Genomic DNA, 15,746 nt, shown 5'->3' on the forward strand with positions numbered 1-15,746 from the left:
TCTGATATCCCATCAACGACTGTCGATGTCAAAGAGACAGTAGTCGAACGTGATACAAGTCGCTCGAGTCCAGATAAACATACTATAGTCCGCAGATCGACCCGTGTCCGTAAAGTTCCAGATAGATTGGTTCTTTAAACAAACAAACAGTGACTGTGTTTGCATATTTGTTCTGGGTTTTTGTTAAATGTTGATTTTAATTTCTGAAATTTATCAGAGTGCATATGTTGTGATGTGATTTACATCAGCAAGAAAAATGGCAGTTTTAGTTATTACGGTCTAATTTGGAACTGTAGGTGAACAAGATATGTTCTGTGGACCAATTTTAATTTGTCTAAGTGAAAGCAGTGATGGTCAGAGACTTTAGAAGTGCATGTACGTTTATGCAATCAGTGCACGTTTTGAAGACTTTACAGAGACCAGTGACAGTTATAATGTTATGTGCATCATTACCAAGTTACATTCTACAAAGAAGAGGATGTAATGTTTACGTTCCGTATTATACTCAGAATATGTGTTCCGCTACAATATGGAATCCGGGTATTAGTGTTACCCGAAACCGGAAGTCAAGTGTGTGTACGATGAGTGAATAAAAACCAATCATCATCGCCTCGTGCTCTCGTGGTTAATGACAATACATCACAGTGGGTATTACTGTAAGAGATTTTATTATTTACGATGCTTACAATAAATATACAATAATGGCCATGGCCTGACGGATAACAAGTCACAATAGTTCAAAAGCACTAGTCATACACAAAGTTCTTAGCACAATTAGCACTGATAGGTGAAAGAATGGACATAGCAAGGGGCAGCTAGGTAATTAGCCATATGTATATGGAGTACCTTGTAAAGACGTGTAGGGCATTGCGTGTATATGGAGTACCTTGTAAAGACCTGTAGGGCATTGTGTGTATATGGAGTACCTTGTAAAGACGTGTAGGGCATTGCGTGTATATGGAGTACCTTGTAAAGACGTGTAGGGCATTGTGTGTATATGTAGTACCTTGTAAAGACGTGTAGGGCATTGCGTGTATATGGACTACCTTGTAAACACGTGTAGGGCATTGCTTGTATATGGAGTACCTTGTAAAGACGTGTAGGGCATTGCATGTATATGGAGTACCTTGTAAAGACGTGTAGGGCATTGCGTGTATATGGAGTACCTTGTAAACACGTGTAGGGCATTGTGTGTATATGGACTACCTTGTAAACACGTGTAGGGCATTGCTTGTATATGGAGTACCTTGTAAATGCCTGTAGGGCATTGCGTGTATATGGAGTACCTTGTAAATATATGTGGGGCATTGCATGTATATGGACTACCTTGTAAAGACGTGTAGGGCATTGCGTGTATATAGAGTACCTTGTAAACAAGTGTAGGGCATCGCGTGTATATGGAGTACCTTGTAAACACGTGTAGGGCATTGCATGTATATGGACTACCTTGTAAAGACGTGTAGGGGATTGCGTGTATATAGAGTACCTTGTAAACATGTGTAGGGCATCGCGTGTATATGGACTACCTTGTAAACACGTGTAGGGCATCGCGTGTATATGGAATACCTTGTAAAGACCTTTAGGACATTGCGTGTATATGGAGTACCTTGTAAGACCTGTAGGGCATTGCGTGTATATGGAGTACCTTGTAAAGACGTGTAGGGCATCGCGTGTATATGGAGTACCTTGTAAAGACCTTTAGGGCATTGCGTGTATATGGAGTACCTTGTAAGATCTGTAGGGCATTGTGTGTATATGGAGTACCTTGTAAAGACGTGTAGGGCATTGCGTGTATATGGACTACCTTGTAAAGACGTGTAGGGCATTGCTTGTATATGGAGTACCTTGTAAAGACGTGTAGGGCATTGCATGTATATGGAGTACATTGTAAACAGTGTAGGACATCGCGTGTATATGGAGTACCTTGTAAAAACCTGTAGGGCATTGCGTGTATATGGAGTACCTTGTAAAGACGTGTAGGACATCGCGTGTATATGGAGTACCTTGTAGAGACGTGTAGGGCATTGCATGTATATGGAGTACCTTGTAAAGACCTTTAGGGCATTGCGTGTATATGGAGTACCTTGTAAACACGTGTAGGGCATTGCGTGTATATGGAGTACCTTGTAAAGGCCTGTAGGGCATTGCGTGTATATGGAGTACCTTGTGAACACGTGTAGGGCAGTGCGTGTATATGTAGTACCTTGTAAACACGTGTAGGGCATTGCGTGTATATGGAGTACCTTGTAAACACGTGTAGGGCATCACGTGTATATCGAGTACATTGTAAACAGTGTAGGATATCGCGTGTATATGGAATACCTTGTAAAGACGTGTAGGGCATTGCGTGTATATGGAGTACCTTGTAAAGACCTTTAGGGCATTGCGTGTATATGGGGTACATTGTAAACACGTGTAGGGCATTGCATGTATATGGAGTACCTTGTAAACACGTGCAGGGCATTGCGTGTATATGGAGTACATTGTAAACACGTGTAGGGCATTGCGTGTATATGGAGTACCTTGTAAACATGTGTAGGGCATCGCGTGTATATGGACTACCTTGTAAACACGTGTAGGGCATCGCGTGTATATGGAATACCTTGTAAAGACCTTTAGGACATTGCGTGTATATGGAGTACCTTGTAAGACCTGTAGGGCATTGCGTGTATATGGAGTACCTTGTAAACACGTGTAGGGCATTGCGTGTATATGGAGTACCTTGTAAAGACATGTAGGGCATTGCGTGTATATGGACTACCTTGTAAACACGTGTAGGGCATTGCGTGTATATGGAGTACCTTGTAAAGACGTGTAGGGCATTGCGTGTATATGGTGTATACATTGTAAACAAGTCAACAGACTTCCATGTGTATCGAGCACAGACATTGATACAGCTACCGCTATCAAAATGCGTCCACACAGATATCATTGCAGAGATACACATGGATATTTATAATGTGTCATCTAAATTCTTCGACTAGTAGAAGTTTTCATTACTAGAACATAGTATGTTCATTTTCATTTGCCTGATCATGTGTGTGGCCTCTTTCACGAAATTGTTTAATATCGCGACTGTGCATTACTGTGGCTGGGTGGACGGGAGACTGGAGACAGCAAACGAAGATGTGGGATGAAACCTCGCTAAGCCAAACTCCGTTAATCCGGACATATCAGCCGCCGGACGACCAAAGACGTATTGCTAAAGCCTTAACCAGGGACACTACGTCATCAATATATACAAGGTGACAGAGGTGTTTATGTACATTGAACAATGTGTCAGCTGTATTCCTCAACTAATCTAATTACACGTTAGGAGAACTGAAAGGTTATAGCATACTAATATGCCTGCAACATGTGTGACCTAATTGGGAAGATATTGCTGTGTCGATCAATATGATATTATAGTATTGCAGATTGGACTCCGCCCATTCATTTACATAGAAATTGCTTCAAATATTGCCAGTGACGGACTTGTCGTTCTGCGGCTGGGTGTATAGGAGCCAGGAGCAATGAAGATGAGTGATGAAGCCTCTCTAAGCCAAACTCCGTTAATTCGGAGACGTCATCCGCCGGACGACCAAAGGTTGGAATTATCAAATTACAATACACCGTTAATCCCAGTCATTTTATTTAAACGACATTGAGGAATGTTGTTCGATTGCAAAAGGTCTCTGGTGATCATTTCATAACATTTGAGACTTGTTTCTTGAGTGCTACAGATAGCATATGTTACAGGAGTTTTATCATGACTGTCTATTTGATTTGCTCATGCATCTTCATAGCAAGGGATGCCATTAAAGTGTCAGTATTTAATTCTATATTACAAAAATTGCCCAGAGGATATTTTCACAGTGTGGGTAGCGAGAAAAGGCATTCATCGTCCCTCTGTTTTATATTTGTAAGGGACGGTCGGGTAGCCTGTTAAAGCGTTCGCTCGTCACGCCGAAGACCCAGGTTCGATTCCCGACATGGGTACAATATGTGAAGCCCATTTCCGGTGTCCCCCGCCGTGATATTGCTGGAATATTGCTAAAAGCGGCGTAAAACCATACTCACTCACTCTCTCAATACAATCATGTGTTCTGTCACCACATATTTCTGAACCACATACAAATGGCATTATCTTAGGCTCAGTTCCTTAAAATATACAGTACGGGTTAAATGACCCATTTAAACAGACGTCGTATTACCTATGTCAATAATCTGGGTTTTTGTTGTCAACCAGTAACATCAGGAACCATGTAAACCTCCCGACATCTGGTCACAACTGATATTATATATTACTGATATTTATCCATTTATTTCCATCTTTGATCGCGAACGTTGTCCAATTCATCTTCTCTATTCACAAATAATAGCACTTCGGTTTAGGGAAACACGTACTCAACAAAGTATAGCGAAACCAGAAAGTCTTACCTCAACAACAATGGAATAAGCATTTACGGTTTAAGAACATCGCTTCCAGTGCAATACAAGAAGTAAACACCTACATATGACGTCAATGCCAGAGAATAACCAGTCACGCTTATCCGACGAAACAGATTCCCGTGGCCGTACAGGGAAATCTAGAGAATACAAATCAACCAGTTCACGACCCTTACGCTTGATCAACTTATACGACTGATTTATCTTTACAACATATTACCCCAGTCGTCACGGAGTGTGGATGTGTTTAATTACCGGATTCCAGACAACGTTTGTGGTAACGTCATAGAAGATATTCCATCTGTTGAGTGAAATACAATGTTTCGTTCATCCCATGAAGGAAGAAAGGAGATATGTTCACCTGTGGCTACTTTTTGAGTAGTTTTGTCTCGGAAAATTATATTATTTCCTTACAAATGTAAAACCTTGAAACGATCATTCTCCCTACCTAACACGCAGGAACGTTTCACCACCCCTTGTAAATGCGACTTAAAAAGCGTTCTGTGTTTGCAAAATCTTAAAATAGATTACTAAAGTAACAAAAGATATTTGATGCCAACAAGAGAATAACAAACGACAAGAAGTAACAATAACTCCACAAATGACCCTTGGTCGTTATTATGCCTTGTCAATGTGGAACTAACATAAACAGGAGGTCAACAGTTTGTGTACGGGCCAGACACTTACGATAAAGGGGAGATAATTTGCGAAGAGGTAACTCTGGTTATACAATATTTCCGTCAAAATGTTATGCTCACTACAATTATAATATCACTATTCTCAACTTCGGAATACTTCAGTGTCTTTCTCACTGAAATATGGAAGAGCATATTAATTATTTTACATGGAGCTAGATCCCACGATCTTCGTGCTGGTGTACAGCCAGTATATTCAGTTACCAAGGTAATGGTGTTTCAGTGACAGTTCAGGCTCCATGACAATGTGTTCCAAGGAACACTGGAGAGAACAGTTCCGGTGTTCCAGCTTTGTACTAGAGTATCCACAACCACATCATTTTACCAAACTTGAGGTGAGTGTTACATTGTTGATCAACAGGCATGCTATTTCTTCCAAGACTTCTGAGAACATCATACAATTCAACTCAAAGGTGGTGTGATCATGGCCACAGCATTCAACGCCTTGCTGACATTGATGACAGTCGTGTGGGAGACATGCACAGATAGAGGCGTCAGTGACAAAAATGACGTCCGATGCACAATTCCAAATTTTGACTTTTACATATATGTTTGGCAACATATGCATAATTTCTTGTGGTGCCTAGTTTGATCATGGCCACAGCATTCAACGCCTTGCTGACATTGATGACAGTCGTGTGGGAGACATGCACAGATAGAGGCGTCAGTGACAAAAATGACGTCCGATGCACAATTCCAAATTTTGACTTTTACATATATGTTTGGCAACATATGCATAATTTCTTGTGGTGCCTAGTATATGTTCCTGTGTGACAATTGACTTGCCTTTGCATGTGTCTGTGACGAGTGCCACCATAGGATCAGATACTCACGAACACCCTGTGCCATCACTTGATTCATAAAGGTATGCTTTTTATATAACTGATCTCGTACAGTACAGATTTCTTTGTTGGGTTTGAAATATATGTTCACCTCCCTATGTCTTCAGTGGGGCTGGCCGAAGGTGTACTTGTGTTGGCGCGGTGTTGTTGCAGCCTACCACGTCGTCATGATCATCGTAACGGGGTTCTGTGACAGACACACCTGGACAAGGACCGAAGAGGACAGCATCAAGTGGTTCATCTATCTCACAAACTGGATGTTCTTCCTTCTGACGTTTTCCACTCTGATTGACTTTGTGGCAGTGGGCTACTGTCACCTTGTGAGGAAAGACATCATTAGTGGTTCGTTCGAGATCTGTCACAACTCACAACACACTTCGGTTAACGTCGTTTAGAAAAAACGTGCCACGAGGCATTTCGTCCCGAATTAAGTGATGGTGTGAACCCCGAGCCTTTCCGAGGGACTTGAAACATTTATTCACGATGGCCTAGCAGTTTATCCTATATATTATCCGCCATGGTAGAGAAAACTGAAGACAACCCAATGAACTTTATTGATAAACTTGTCAGCTTATTGTTCTTGTGACGTATCGTCGTAGTTTTGTGACGTGCTGTCAATACGTGACGTCAACTCGTATTGTTTTCAACAATGGCTCAATTTGACGTCATCTCGCTTCAGTCAACATTGAGAATAGCTGAAATGTACAAAATCGAAAATATATCGATTTAAATCTCATGAACTCGTTTTTCGTACACATATAGATACTATTTCGGATCAGTCAACTTGTAATATGTCGATGTCATGCATGTCGTCCACATTCTGTCAACCATTACAGACACATAGGTAAATTGTGTGCAATATTCAAAAATAATGTATCAGCATTTATGCCAAGACATTTCTTTATCCGGAAAATAATATTAGCTCCCCGTGTGACAAACTATTCCCCAAACGATATCTTTGTTTCAACAGGTAGAATCAAACGTATGCCGCTGTTTCTCAAGGTGACCTGGGTTTCCCAGAACGTGAGCAATGCCTGCAGTGTGCTGGTGACGATCATGTTCTGGACACTGATATATTCACGTAAGATCACCTTCATCGGTCTGTGACATTAGGCATTGTTACCTGTCGATTCCCAAATTGAAACAATATGTTAATTCAGAAATATGAACGTATGTTTGGCCAGTTCGACCAGTTCAGACTTTTTGAGCACGGAGAATCGTTCCGTCGAAAGTTAGCTGACAAATTCATCTTCACAAAGAATAGCGATCGTTGGCTTCACACAATATTAGACAATAAAATGTTTAGCTGTATTCTGCACATGTTTCCTGAAAATGTACTTTTGTTTTAAAACTAAATGCCATTTTAAGCTTTAAGTTAAACACCATTCCAAATCATAAAACAAACTACAGTACTTATAATCTTTTAGTAACGGTACATCAATTCACAATGTAACTGATGCTTTTTCATGTACGTGACTGTATATTGCTTTGAGCTGCAACAGAAGTCTGCAATCCTGCACATTTACCGTTGCCAATACTGAAACACATGATATTAAATGACATTATTATTTCTGTTGCAGCTGGAAAGTCCGTCTCAGATGTTGACTTCATCACTCATACCGGCAACACCACGTACGTCATCATCAACCTCTGTATCGCTGCGTCTCCTGTGAGGTTCCTCCATTTCTTCCAACCCCTAATCGTGGCGGTCACCTTCACCATCTTCTCCGCGGTGTACCAAGCTGCAGGCGGGACCAATGGCCTCGGCGCCAGTGCTATATACCCTGGACTTGACTGGTCAGCTGACCCGGGTGGGACGGCATTTGTATATTGTGTGATCAGCTTTATTGGCGTGCCAGCTGTGCAGTTCCTCATCATGCTGATCGCCATGGTCAAAGGGACTTTGTTGGGAAGACTTAAACATTCCCGTGTAGAGGAAGAGGTAGGGATGGATGGAGGTGTAGGTTTGAGTGAAGACTGATGGGCTGTCTATGCATGTGACCCCAACAAGCACTAATGCTGTGTCTGACATTGCACATTGCCGAACAGGAATATTACACCATTTGCGAATTTCAATTAATTACATTGTGACTTCTTTATGGAGTGCGTATTGCTTTACGCCGCTTTTAGAAATATTAAAGCGTTCTCTCGTCACGCCAAAGACCCGGGTTGGGTACAACGCGTAAAGCCCATATTTCATACACACATAGTGCTTGCTGAATGACATCACAGGGCAGCTTTGTTCAGAAGATAAAGAAGCACAGCTAATTTACCATTCAATTGACCTCGTTTAAGACTGCTTCAATGCGCCACCCTTAGAATGATATATGCAACAGTTTATGTTTCTACTTTGTGTGCGTCTTGAATTGTTTTTATCATAACTCAGTTTTGAGGATATGACGATGAGAATTTTATCTTCAATATCAGTTGCCTGTAGTTCTAGAACATTCCAAGGACTATCAAAAATATAAACCGAATATGCTGTTTCCAGGTGGAATTCAACATGTACCAAGTTTCATTGACCAAACGTTAAGACCTTTGTTAAGGGTATGACCTATCAATGTGTCACAAACATGTCCCAGTGCAATGCAGGATGTGTGTCCAATCTCCGCTAAAAAAAGAAATTCAAAGTGCTGCTGCGGCGGGCGGTAGCCAAATTTAAGCAAATCCTCAACACATCCTAATTTACATTGGCTACTCAACGATATCTTTTTTACTGTCATGTAATTGTTTCAAAGCGATCTACAGTATGTTCTCACATCTGATCACAGTCTTAAGTCTCTTATGGTCACGGTCTAGTGACCGCACTGCTCCCCTGGCTTCCGTCTACCATTTGGCAGTCTGGCGGTGGTCATTGTCCAGTGTCCAGTGTCCGTGCTATATTTTAGTACTTGCCTCTTCCGTATTGGTTTTCATAGTTCGTTTGCTCTTTACCCGCAGGCGTCTCTCTGGTTTCGTTCGTAGGTGATTACAGGGCAGTTTGTATCTAGTACTGACTTACTCTGGTTGTATTGAGCTATTCTTATTAGCTTTTTCTAGTAATATGTGGATAACCAGCTTTCCAGCGATTGCCTAGTTCAGGTCAAGAAACATATTTACTATTGGGAGTGAAGTCACCCTTTGGTCAAGTACCTTTTTGATGATAGTGAGTCTAGATACTTCGTAGGCCAAGTAGCCTCTATTTTGGGGTTGTTTAGAATGTCCTTGTCAAGTCAAAGTGGCCGAGTCTTTAGTCTATACGGCTTTTTTTCGTCTATTTTATTTTCCAAGGGACTTATTTTAGGGAGAGGGTATTCGCATACTAGAGTGTTGAGTTTATTAACTCTTACTAGTAAATTGGTCGCAGCCGACTTATTGACTGTCTGTGCATTTTGCCAATATCTTGTCACAGTGTTGTTTTAGCTACTCACATTTGATTACTGTTGCTTAGCAAATGGGATTGTGCATTGTGAACTTTTGTCAAACGTGCATGCATGCAGTTTAGCTATTCTCAATGTGGATGAAGGGATATGACATCACATTGCTCAATTGTATGAAACCTTTAAGGTATGACGTCGACGTGACTAATTGTTGATGACGTCATTCATTGTTGGCATTACAGAACAAAACAATTAGGCTAGCTTCAGTGAAGATTCTATGTCACGTTTACAAACATTATATACATTTACCTTTCTCTCTCAAGACGGTAATTCGTGTACTGTATAAAATATCCTACACGAACTTCCGAATTACCAATGTGAATAAGCTGCAAGATATTTCACATCTGAAAACCCCTTTGGTACGGGTAGGGTTTTGTCGAACCTAGAAAATCAGGGTAAACTGGGATTTGAACCCACGACCATAGGTTTCTGGCAGGCACAACGGACGAGACTGCATAGTGAATTACTGCTTCTTAAATGACTGAGCCTAATAATAGCAATGGTAATATTTATCAACATCAAGTACCCATTAGCTGTATCGAAACAACGAACTTCAAGTTCCACCAGAACTCTTTCTAATACCCTCCTCCTCCAATAATGCCACCTGTCCACAAGTTAGACGTGACATGGCAGTTTTGGTTTGCATTAGCTCAGGACCTTATTAGAAGCAATGTACTGTACAACTAAAGTTCCTGAGACATTGAATAAGATTTAATGCAAAGTTATGTTTTTTTACGAAATCTGAAACAATTTCGGTTTGCAACAGATAAAAGACTCCTGTAAGTGTTCACATGGTTTAATTTGCGATACTGACTTCAGAAATTGCGTGATTTCATATAAAAAACATGAACATGCCAAAATGTCAATTTACAAGTCAATAGCGGGTGTGTCCACCTCTGGTTTTGATGCAAGCAACACGTCTTCGTTTCATAGAATGGACCAGGCGTCGCACAAAGTCCCGTGGGATATCTGTCCATATCTGCTGGAGCATGTTTCGAAATGCGCCGATCCATCTCATCCCACATGTGCTCGATTGGTGAGAGATCAGGGGAGCGAGCCGGCCTTGGGATGACATTCACGTTGTTTTGTTGAAGCGAATCCTGAACAAGTCGAGCAATATGAGGCCGGGCGTTGTCATGTTGAAAGGTAATGCCTGGGCCATAACGACGCAAAAACGGTAGAACAACAGGGCCGATGATCTCGTCGCGGTAGCGCTGTCCGTTGACATTTCCCTCTACCGCTATCAGATTCAGATTCAGATTCAGTTTATTTCTCAAAGAAAGCACCACCGGTGGTACATGAGCGTTTACAGCTATATATATATACATATGAAAATACAAAAAGATATCAACATGACAAGTGACAGGGTCAACAGTTCTTTCTTAATAACTTACATAGACATACAATATATCTGGACATATTTCTTATATCTTTTAGCCTTTTGGGTGAAACAGTTTTAAAGAGTTTAAAAATATTTACATTTAGTACTAGCGACTAAATGTTTTTATTGCAGGTATATCATCTTATGTTTACAATTTTACTTACTTCCTGCTACGTCATCGCACGCGCGTGTCCTCGGAAGTTACGTAACCATCTCGTGGTGACGTAATCACTGGGTTTTTTTCATTACGTAACCGTCTCTACTCTTCACTTTCGCACAGCTGTCAATCCGTGGTACATCGCATTGTCGCTCTCCGCTTTCCCACCCGCCCGCCCTGTTTGCCTCCATCTATCTCATTTCCATTGTACATCAATTTTATTGTCGATGACAGGTACCAGGCACAACAAATTGTACATATCTAATTATATATCTCTCTAATATTGTACATATCTTGACAATGTGAATAAAACAAGTCGTGGAGTGGCGTGGTTCTTCTGGGCTACCTCCTATATCATCATAATTTATATTGATATATATACTAATTAGGGTTTCCGGTTACCTGCTTTCCAGCGGGAACCCAGACTGGGTTACCTTCTTACCAGTTGGAACCCAGTCTTTCCCGGGTTTTCACTCGGGAATCTAGTAACAATTATATTTGGCAACGCAAGTTGCCACATAGCTGGGCCTGGCGGCGTTCGCTCCCATTTAGACCCGCAGCGTTGGTCGGGTTGCGTCGTTTCCGTCATTTGGGCCGTAGCATTAAGTATATATTAACAATTAAATTTGGCCTGGCGGCGTTCGCTCCCATTTAGACCCGCAGCTGTGGTCGGGTTGCGTCGTTTCCGTCATTTGGGCCGTAGCATTAAGTATATATTAACAATTAAATTTGGCCTGGCGGCGTTCGCTCCCATTTAGACCCGCAGCTGTGGTCGGGTTGTGACATTTCCGCCATTTGGGCCTTACCATTAATTATATATTAACAAATATGTTTGGCGACTCAAGTCGCCACATAAATACTATTTATTCCATTGCTAAATTGGGGTAGCCCTTTAGAACCTCCACACCCTCGGCCATTAAATCCACTGTTGCGTCTTTGTCATTCTTTCAACATAGCCCACCTTCCTCAGGGAGGTGGGCCATCGCTGTAATATCCTGCAATAATTGGCCATAAGTAGTATTTTTGGGGAATATACCGAATTCTTTGTTGGAGTAGAGCTTCGCTTCTGAAAAGATAGTGAAACTCATCTCCAACCGAGAGTGAATCACAAAGTTGACAAAGTCTATCTTCTCTTGGTATATTCTGCCATCGGCCAGTCTCAACGGGCAAATTGTGATTTGAGGTACGAAATTTTAATATCGGCATATAGTTGCCTTTGGGGAGTAACAGATAGTTTTCAAATTTTGGGTTTTGCTTATAGTGTTTGTAATATATACCCTTTGGACTCGACACCATACTTTCCCTCCACTTTTGCATAAACTGATCCCTAAGTATCTGTTCGACCGTTGAAACTAGCCAATTTGTAGAGCATATATATGGTTTATGAAATATTTGACTTAGTCCGACGTCATTTAGTATCTTTTGAACACACACAATCCATGGAAAATTAGTTTTGTTATTCTCAGACTTAGAAATAATGTAGCGGTACAGAAAGTGTGATATTTTATTTATGCCATTTTGGCAGGTCAGTTTGTGCCAATAAGCTATTATACGTTTAAACAGTTTAATATATATTGGTTCCCTGTTAAGTTCTCCATATACCATATAATTTGGCGTTGAGTTTCTTAATCCGGCTGCAAATTTCAAGAATTTTAAGTTTGTTTTTTCGATTACTTCTAAATTTTCAAACCCATATACATATGAACAATATAAAAGGATTGGAGCAACCATGATATCAAAAGCAGTTAGGAGACAATCGAGTGGTACATTTACATTTCTAGCTCTTTTTAATAGGCAGTACATCGCTTTCGTCGCACTTTCAATCAGAGCTTTTATTCCCATAACAAATACTCTGTTTCTATGGAATTTTATTCCTAGGTATGTATATGTATCAACTATTTCCAGAGGCCGTTTATATAAAAAAATATATATTTTTGGAAGATTTAGCCGGACCTCCTCCAAAAATTAAAACCTTGGTTTTTGATATATTTACGTTTAGTTTCCACCTTATACAATAACTTTGAAACATATCTAATGAGTTTTGTAGACCTTTGGGGGTTTCGCTAAAAAGTACAGAGTCGTCTGCATATAGGAGTACTATCAAATGTATCCAGACCTGGGCCTCATTATCCGTTAAGCAGTCGATACTTATTCCTTCCCATTCGTTGTCGATTAAAAAGGTTTCCAGGTCATTGAGAAAGATTTAAAACAAAAGGGGGGACAGATTTTCCCCTTGTCGTACACCTGATTCACATGGAAAATACTCAGATAATGTATTATTTGATTTTACCAATGATTTTATGTTCATATACATATTTTTAACCAAATTGAAGAATCTTCCTTTTGTGCCTGTTTTTAACATTTTAGTCCAAAGACCAGTTCTCCAGACAGTGTCAAATGCTTTTGTGAAGTCTATAAAGGCACAGTAGAGTTTTTTCTTTTTTGTTTTTAATATCTGTGTTAACATATGAATAACAAATACATTATTTGCTGTTGAAAAATTCTTTCTGAAGCCAGCTTGCGCCGATGTTATAAGATCGTTTTCTTCTAAAAAGAGTTTTAGTCGGTCATTTAGAATACTTGTAAACAACTTACCAAAGCAACTCAGCAATGTTATCGGTCTATACGAATTTGGGTCAGATGGATCACCTTTCTGTTTGTAAATTGGTTTTATTATTCCTGTTAACCATGATTCAGGGATAATACCAGAGGCGAGTACTAAATTAAAGAATTCAGTATATAAAGGGGCTAATAAATCCACACTGTCAATGATATAGTCGTTTTCTACGTTATCTAGACTTGCTGCTTTGTTCCGTTTAAGTTTCTTTGCTGCCTTTAAAATTTCATGGGTATTGATATCATCATTCAAAATACTGCAGTCACTTACATTCCCGTCTAAAATATGTTCATTAAAATCATCTTCATCTTGTTTAGGGTTCTGGTTTATCTTTTTGAAAAATTCAAAAAAGCTAGTAATATCCGGTATATTTTTCTTTTCTGATGTACATTGTTTATTTAATATTTTCCAAAAATCTTTTGGCGATTGTCTGATATTTTTGCGAAAAGCTTCGGTCAGTTGGTTATTATAATTTCGTATATGTTTGTCCATGCATTGTTTATAAGCTTTCGAATGCTGTCGGTAAACACCTATATTTTTTACTGTATCATGTTTCCTATAACGACGTTTGGCTTTGTTAAACATTTTTCTTGCCTTTTTGCATTCATTTCCGAACCATGGTTTATCAGTTTTACTACGTAGCACAGCTTCCCCACCGAAGCTTCTTACACCAAATGCCGCACGTGCAGCGTCAGTTAGCACGTGCGCTATGCTGTCTCCGAGATTGTTTACGGAAACTGGGTCACATTGTTGGATACGCGCTGCGTGGGCTAGTTGGGTGAGTTTATTTATTTGTTCAATATCTATGTTTTGGGGAAATAAGTAAGTTTTGTTGCTGTCGTAACGTTTTGGTTTATCCAATACCTTATGTATGGTATTCGGTTGAAGGGGTTCCAGGTTTTCTAAGTTAGGTATTGACACAGAGAGAATGTGAGTGGACAATGGACAACTCCTGTATATCAAATGTTATAAAGAGGGGTAGGCACATTGGAGAAGCAATGACATAATCAATTACAGTTTTGTCCGTACATGTTGTTTTTCCAATAAGTCTATCCGTACCCAGTCGTCCATTTCCTATAAATAAATTCAGATTTTTACAGATATCAATCAGTTTATTCCCGAAGTTATTTATCTTGATTCTATCCTGTGTTCCCCTCACCCTTGGCAAATTCAAGTCATCCAGTATAGATTCAGGCTCAATCTCTTTTCTTATCTCATTTACATCTAGATCAAATTCATCAATTATATATTCATCAAAAACATTAAAATCACATAAATCACTTGTTCTTGCATTAAAATCACCGATGATTGTAACATAATCACTATTTGAGAATACCTCAAGTATAGATTTTTCTATTTCAAAGAACGTATCAGCAGTAACATATTTTGACCCCTCGGGCGGGATGTAGGCATTGCCTAAGTAGAAGTCTTGGTCCAATTTCCTGCAAATTTTAATCCATTGAATATGCTCACACTTTACCTCAGTAGGAGTAATATAGTTTACATATTTATTTCTAATTTCTATACCTAATCCCCCTGATTTTCTCAGAGCCCCTGATCTATTTTGGAGAAATAGAGTATATCCGTCAATTTGTAAGTCATCCAAGGAATCAGTTTTTGTTTCTTGAAGGCCTATTATGTCTCTACTTTTGAGCAAGGTATTAAATTCTTTGTACCCTAATCGTTTTCTAAGTCCACTCACATTTAAGCTTAGGAATTTTAACTTATTTATAATAATATCATTTCTAATTTTAGGGTCATCAGCATGATCACTTTCTGTAAAATCATCATCATCATCTTCATCATCATCATCATCATCATCATCATCACCTCCGTCATCATCAACCTGATTTGCATCATTAGTATTATCGTTATCACCAGAATTGTCTCCTCGGGAAGATTCACTCTCTGGAGTACAATTCTCTGCAATGTTAATATGTTTAGCAATAGCATTGGCCCTATTATTTGGGCGATCAGAAGCAACCACAGACATATGGGAAGAATATTTTGTAAATAGAGTCACATTTCATCACATCGTCATCAACATCAACAAGATATGCATCATTTGTATTACTGGTATTACCAGTGTTTTCTCCTGGGGAAACTTCACAGTCTGGAATACAATTCTCTGCAATGTTATTATGTTTAGCAATATCATTGGCCCTATAATATATCTGTTTGTTTATGCAATCAATTGTTTGGGGGTG

At 39.7% G+C, this 15,746-nt stretch overlaps 1 protein-coding gene across 1 annotated transcript; it reads left to right on the forward strand.

Moving 5' to 3' along the window:
* Window positions 1-3,518: 3,518 nt before the first annotated feature.
* On the forward strand, window positions 3,519-8,051 carry LOC139446740 (protein rolling stone-like). The gene is made up of 5 exons (XM_071228042.1): window positions 3,519-3,586; window positions 5,347-5,458; window positions 6,073-6,311; window positions 6,940-7,046; window positions 7,546-8,051. The coding sequence occupies exons 1-5, from the start codon at window positions 3,519-3,521 to the stop codon at window positions 7,944-7,946; spliced, it is 927 nt and encodes a 308-aa protein (XP_071084143.1). The 3' UTR covers window positions 7,947-8,051.
* The last annotated feature ends 7,695 nt before the right edge of the window (window positions 8,052-15,746 follow it).

This window comes from Haliotis cracherodii, unplaced genomic scaffold, assembly GCF_022045235.1.
Source record: "Haliotis cracherodii isolate W230 unplaced genomic scaffold, xgHalCrac1.p SCAF_6, whole genome shotgun sequence".
Classification (NCBI taxonomy): domain Eukaryota; kingdom Metazoa; phylum Mollusca; class Gastropoda; order Lepetellida; family Haliotidae; genus Haliotis; species Haliotis cracherodii.

Bases quoted from the DNA above. Each gene is read 5' to 3' on its own strand.
- LOC139446740 (XM_071228042.1), top strand. From the start codon at position 3,519: ATGAGTGATGAAGCCTCTCTAAGCCAAACTCCGTTAATTCGGAGACGT. The intron at 5,459-6,072 runs GTGAGTGTTACA...CTATGTCTTCAG, and splicing joins ATCATTTTACCAAACTTGAG to TGGGGCTGGCCGAAGGTGTA. The intron at 6,312-6,939 runs GTTCGAGATCTG...TTCAACAGGTAG, and splicing joins AAAGACATCATTAGTGGTTC to AATCAAACGTATGCCGCTGT.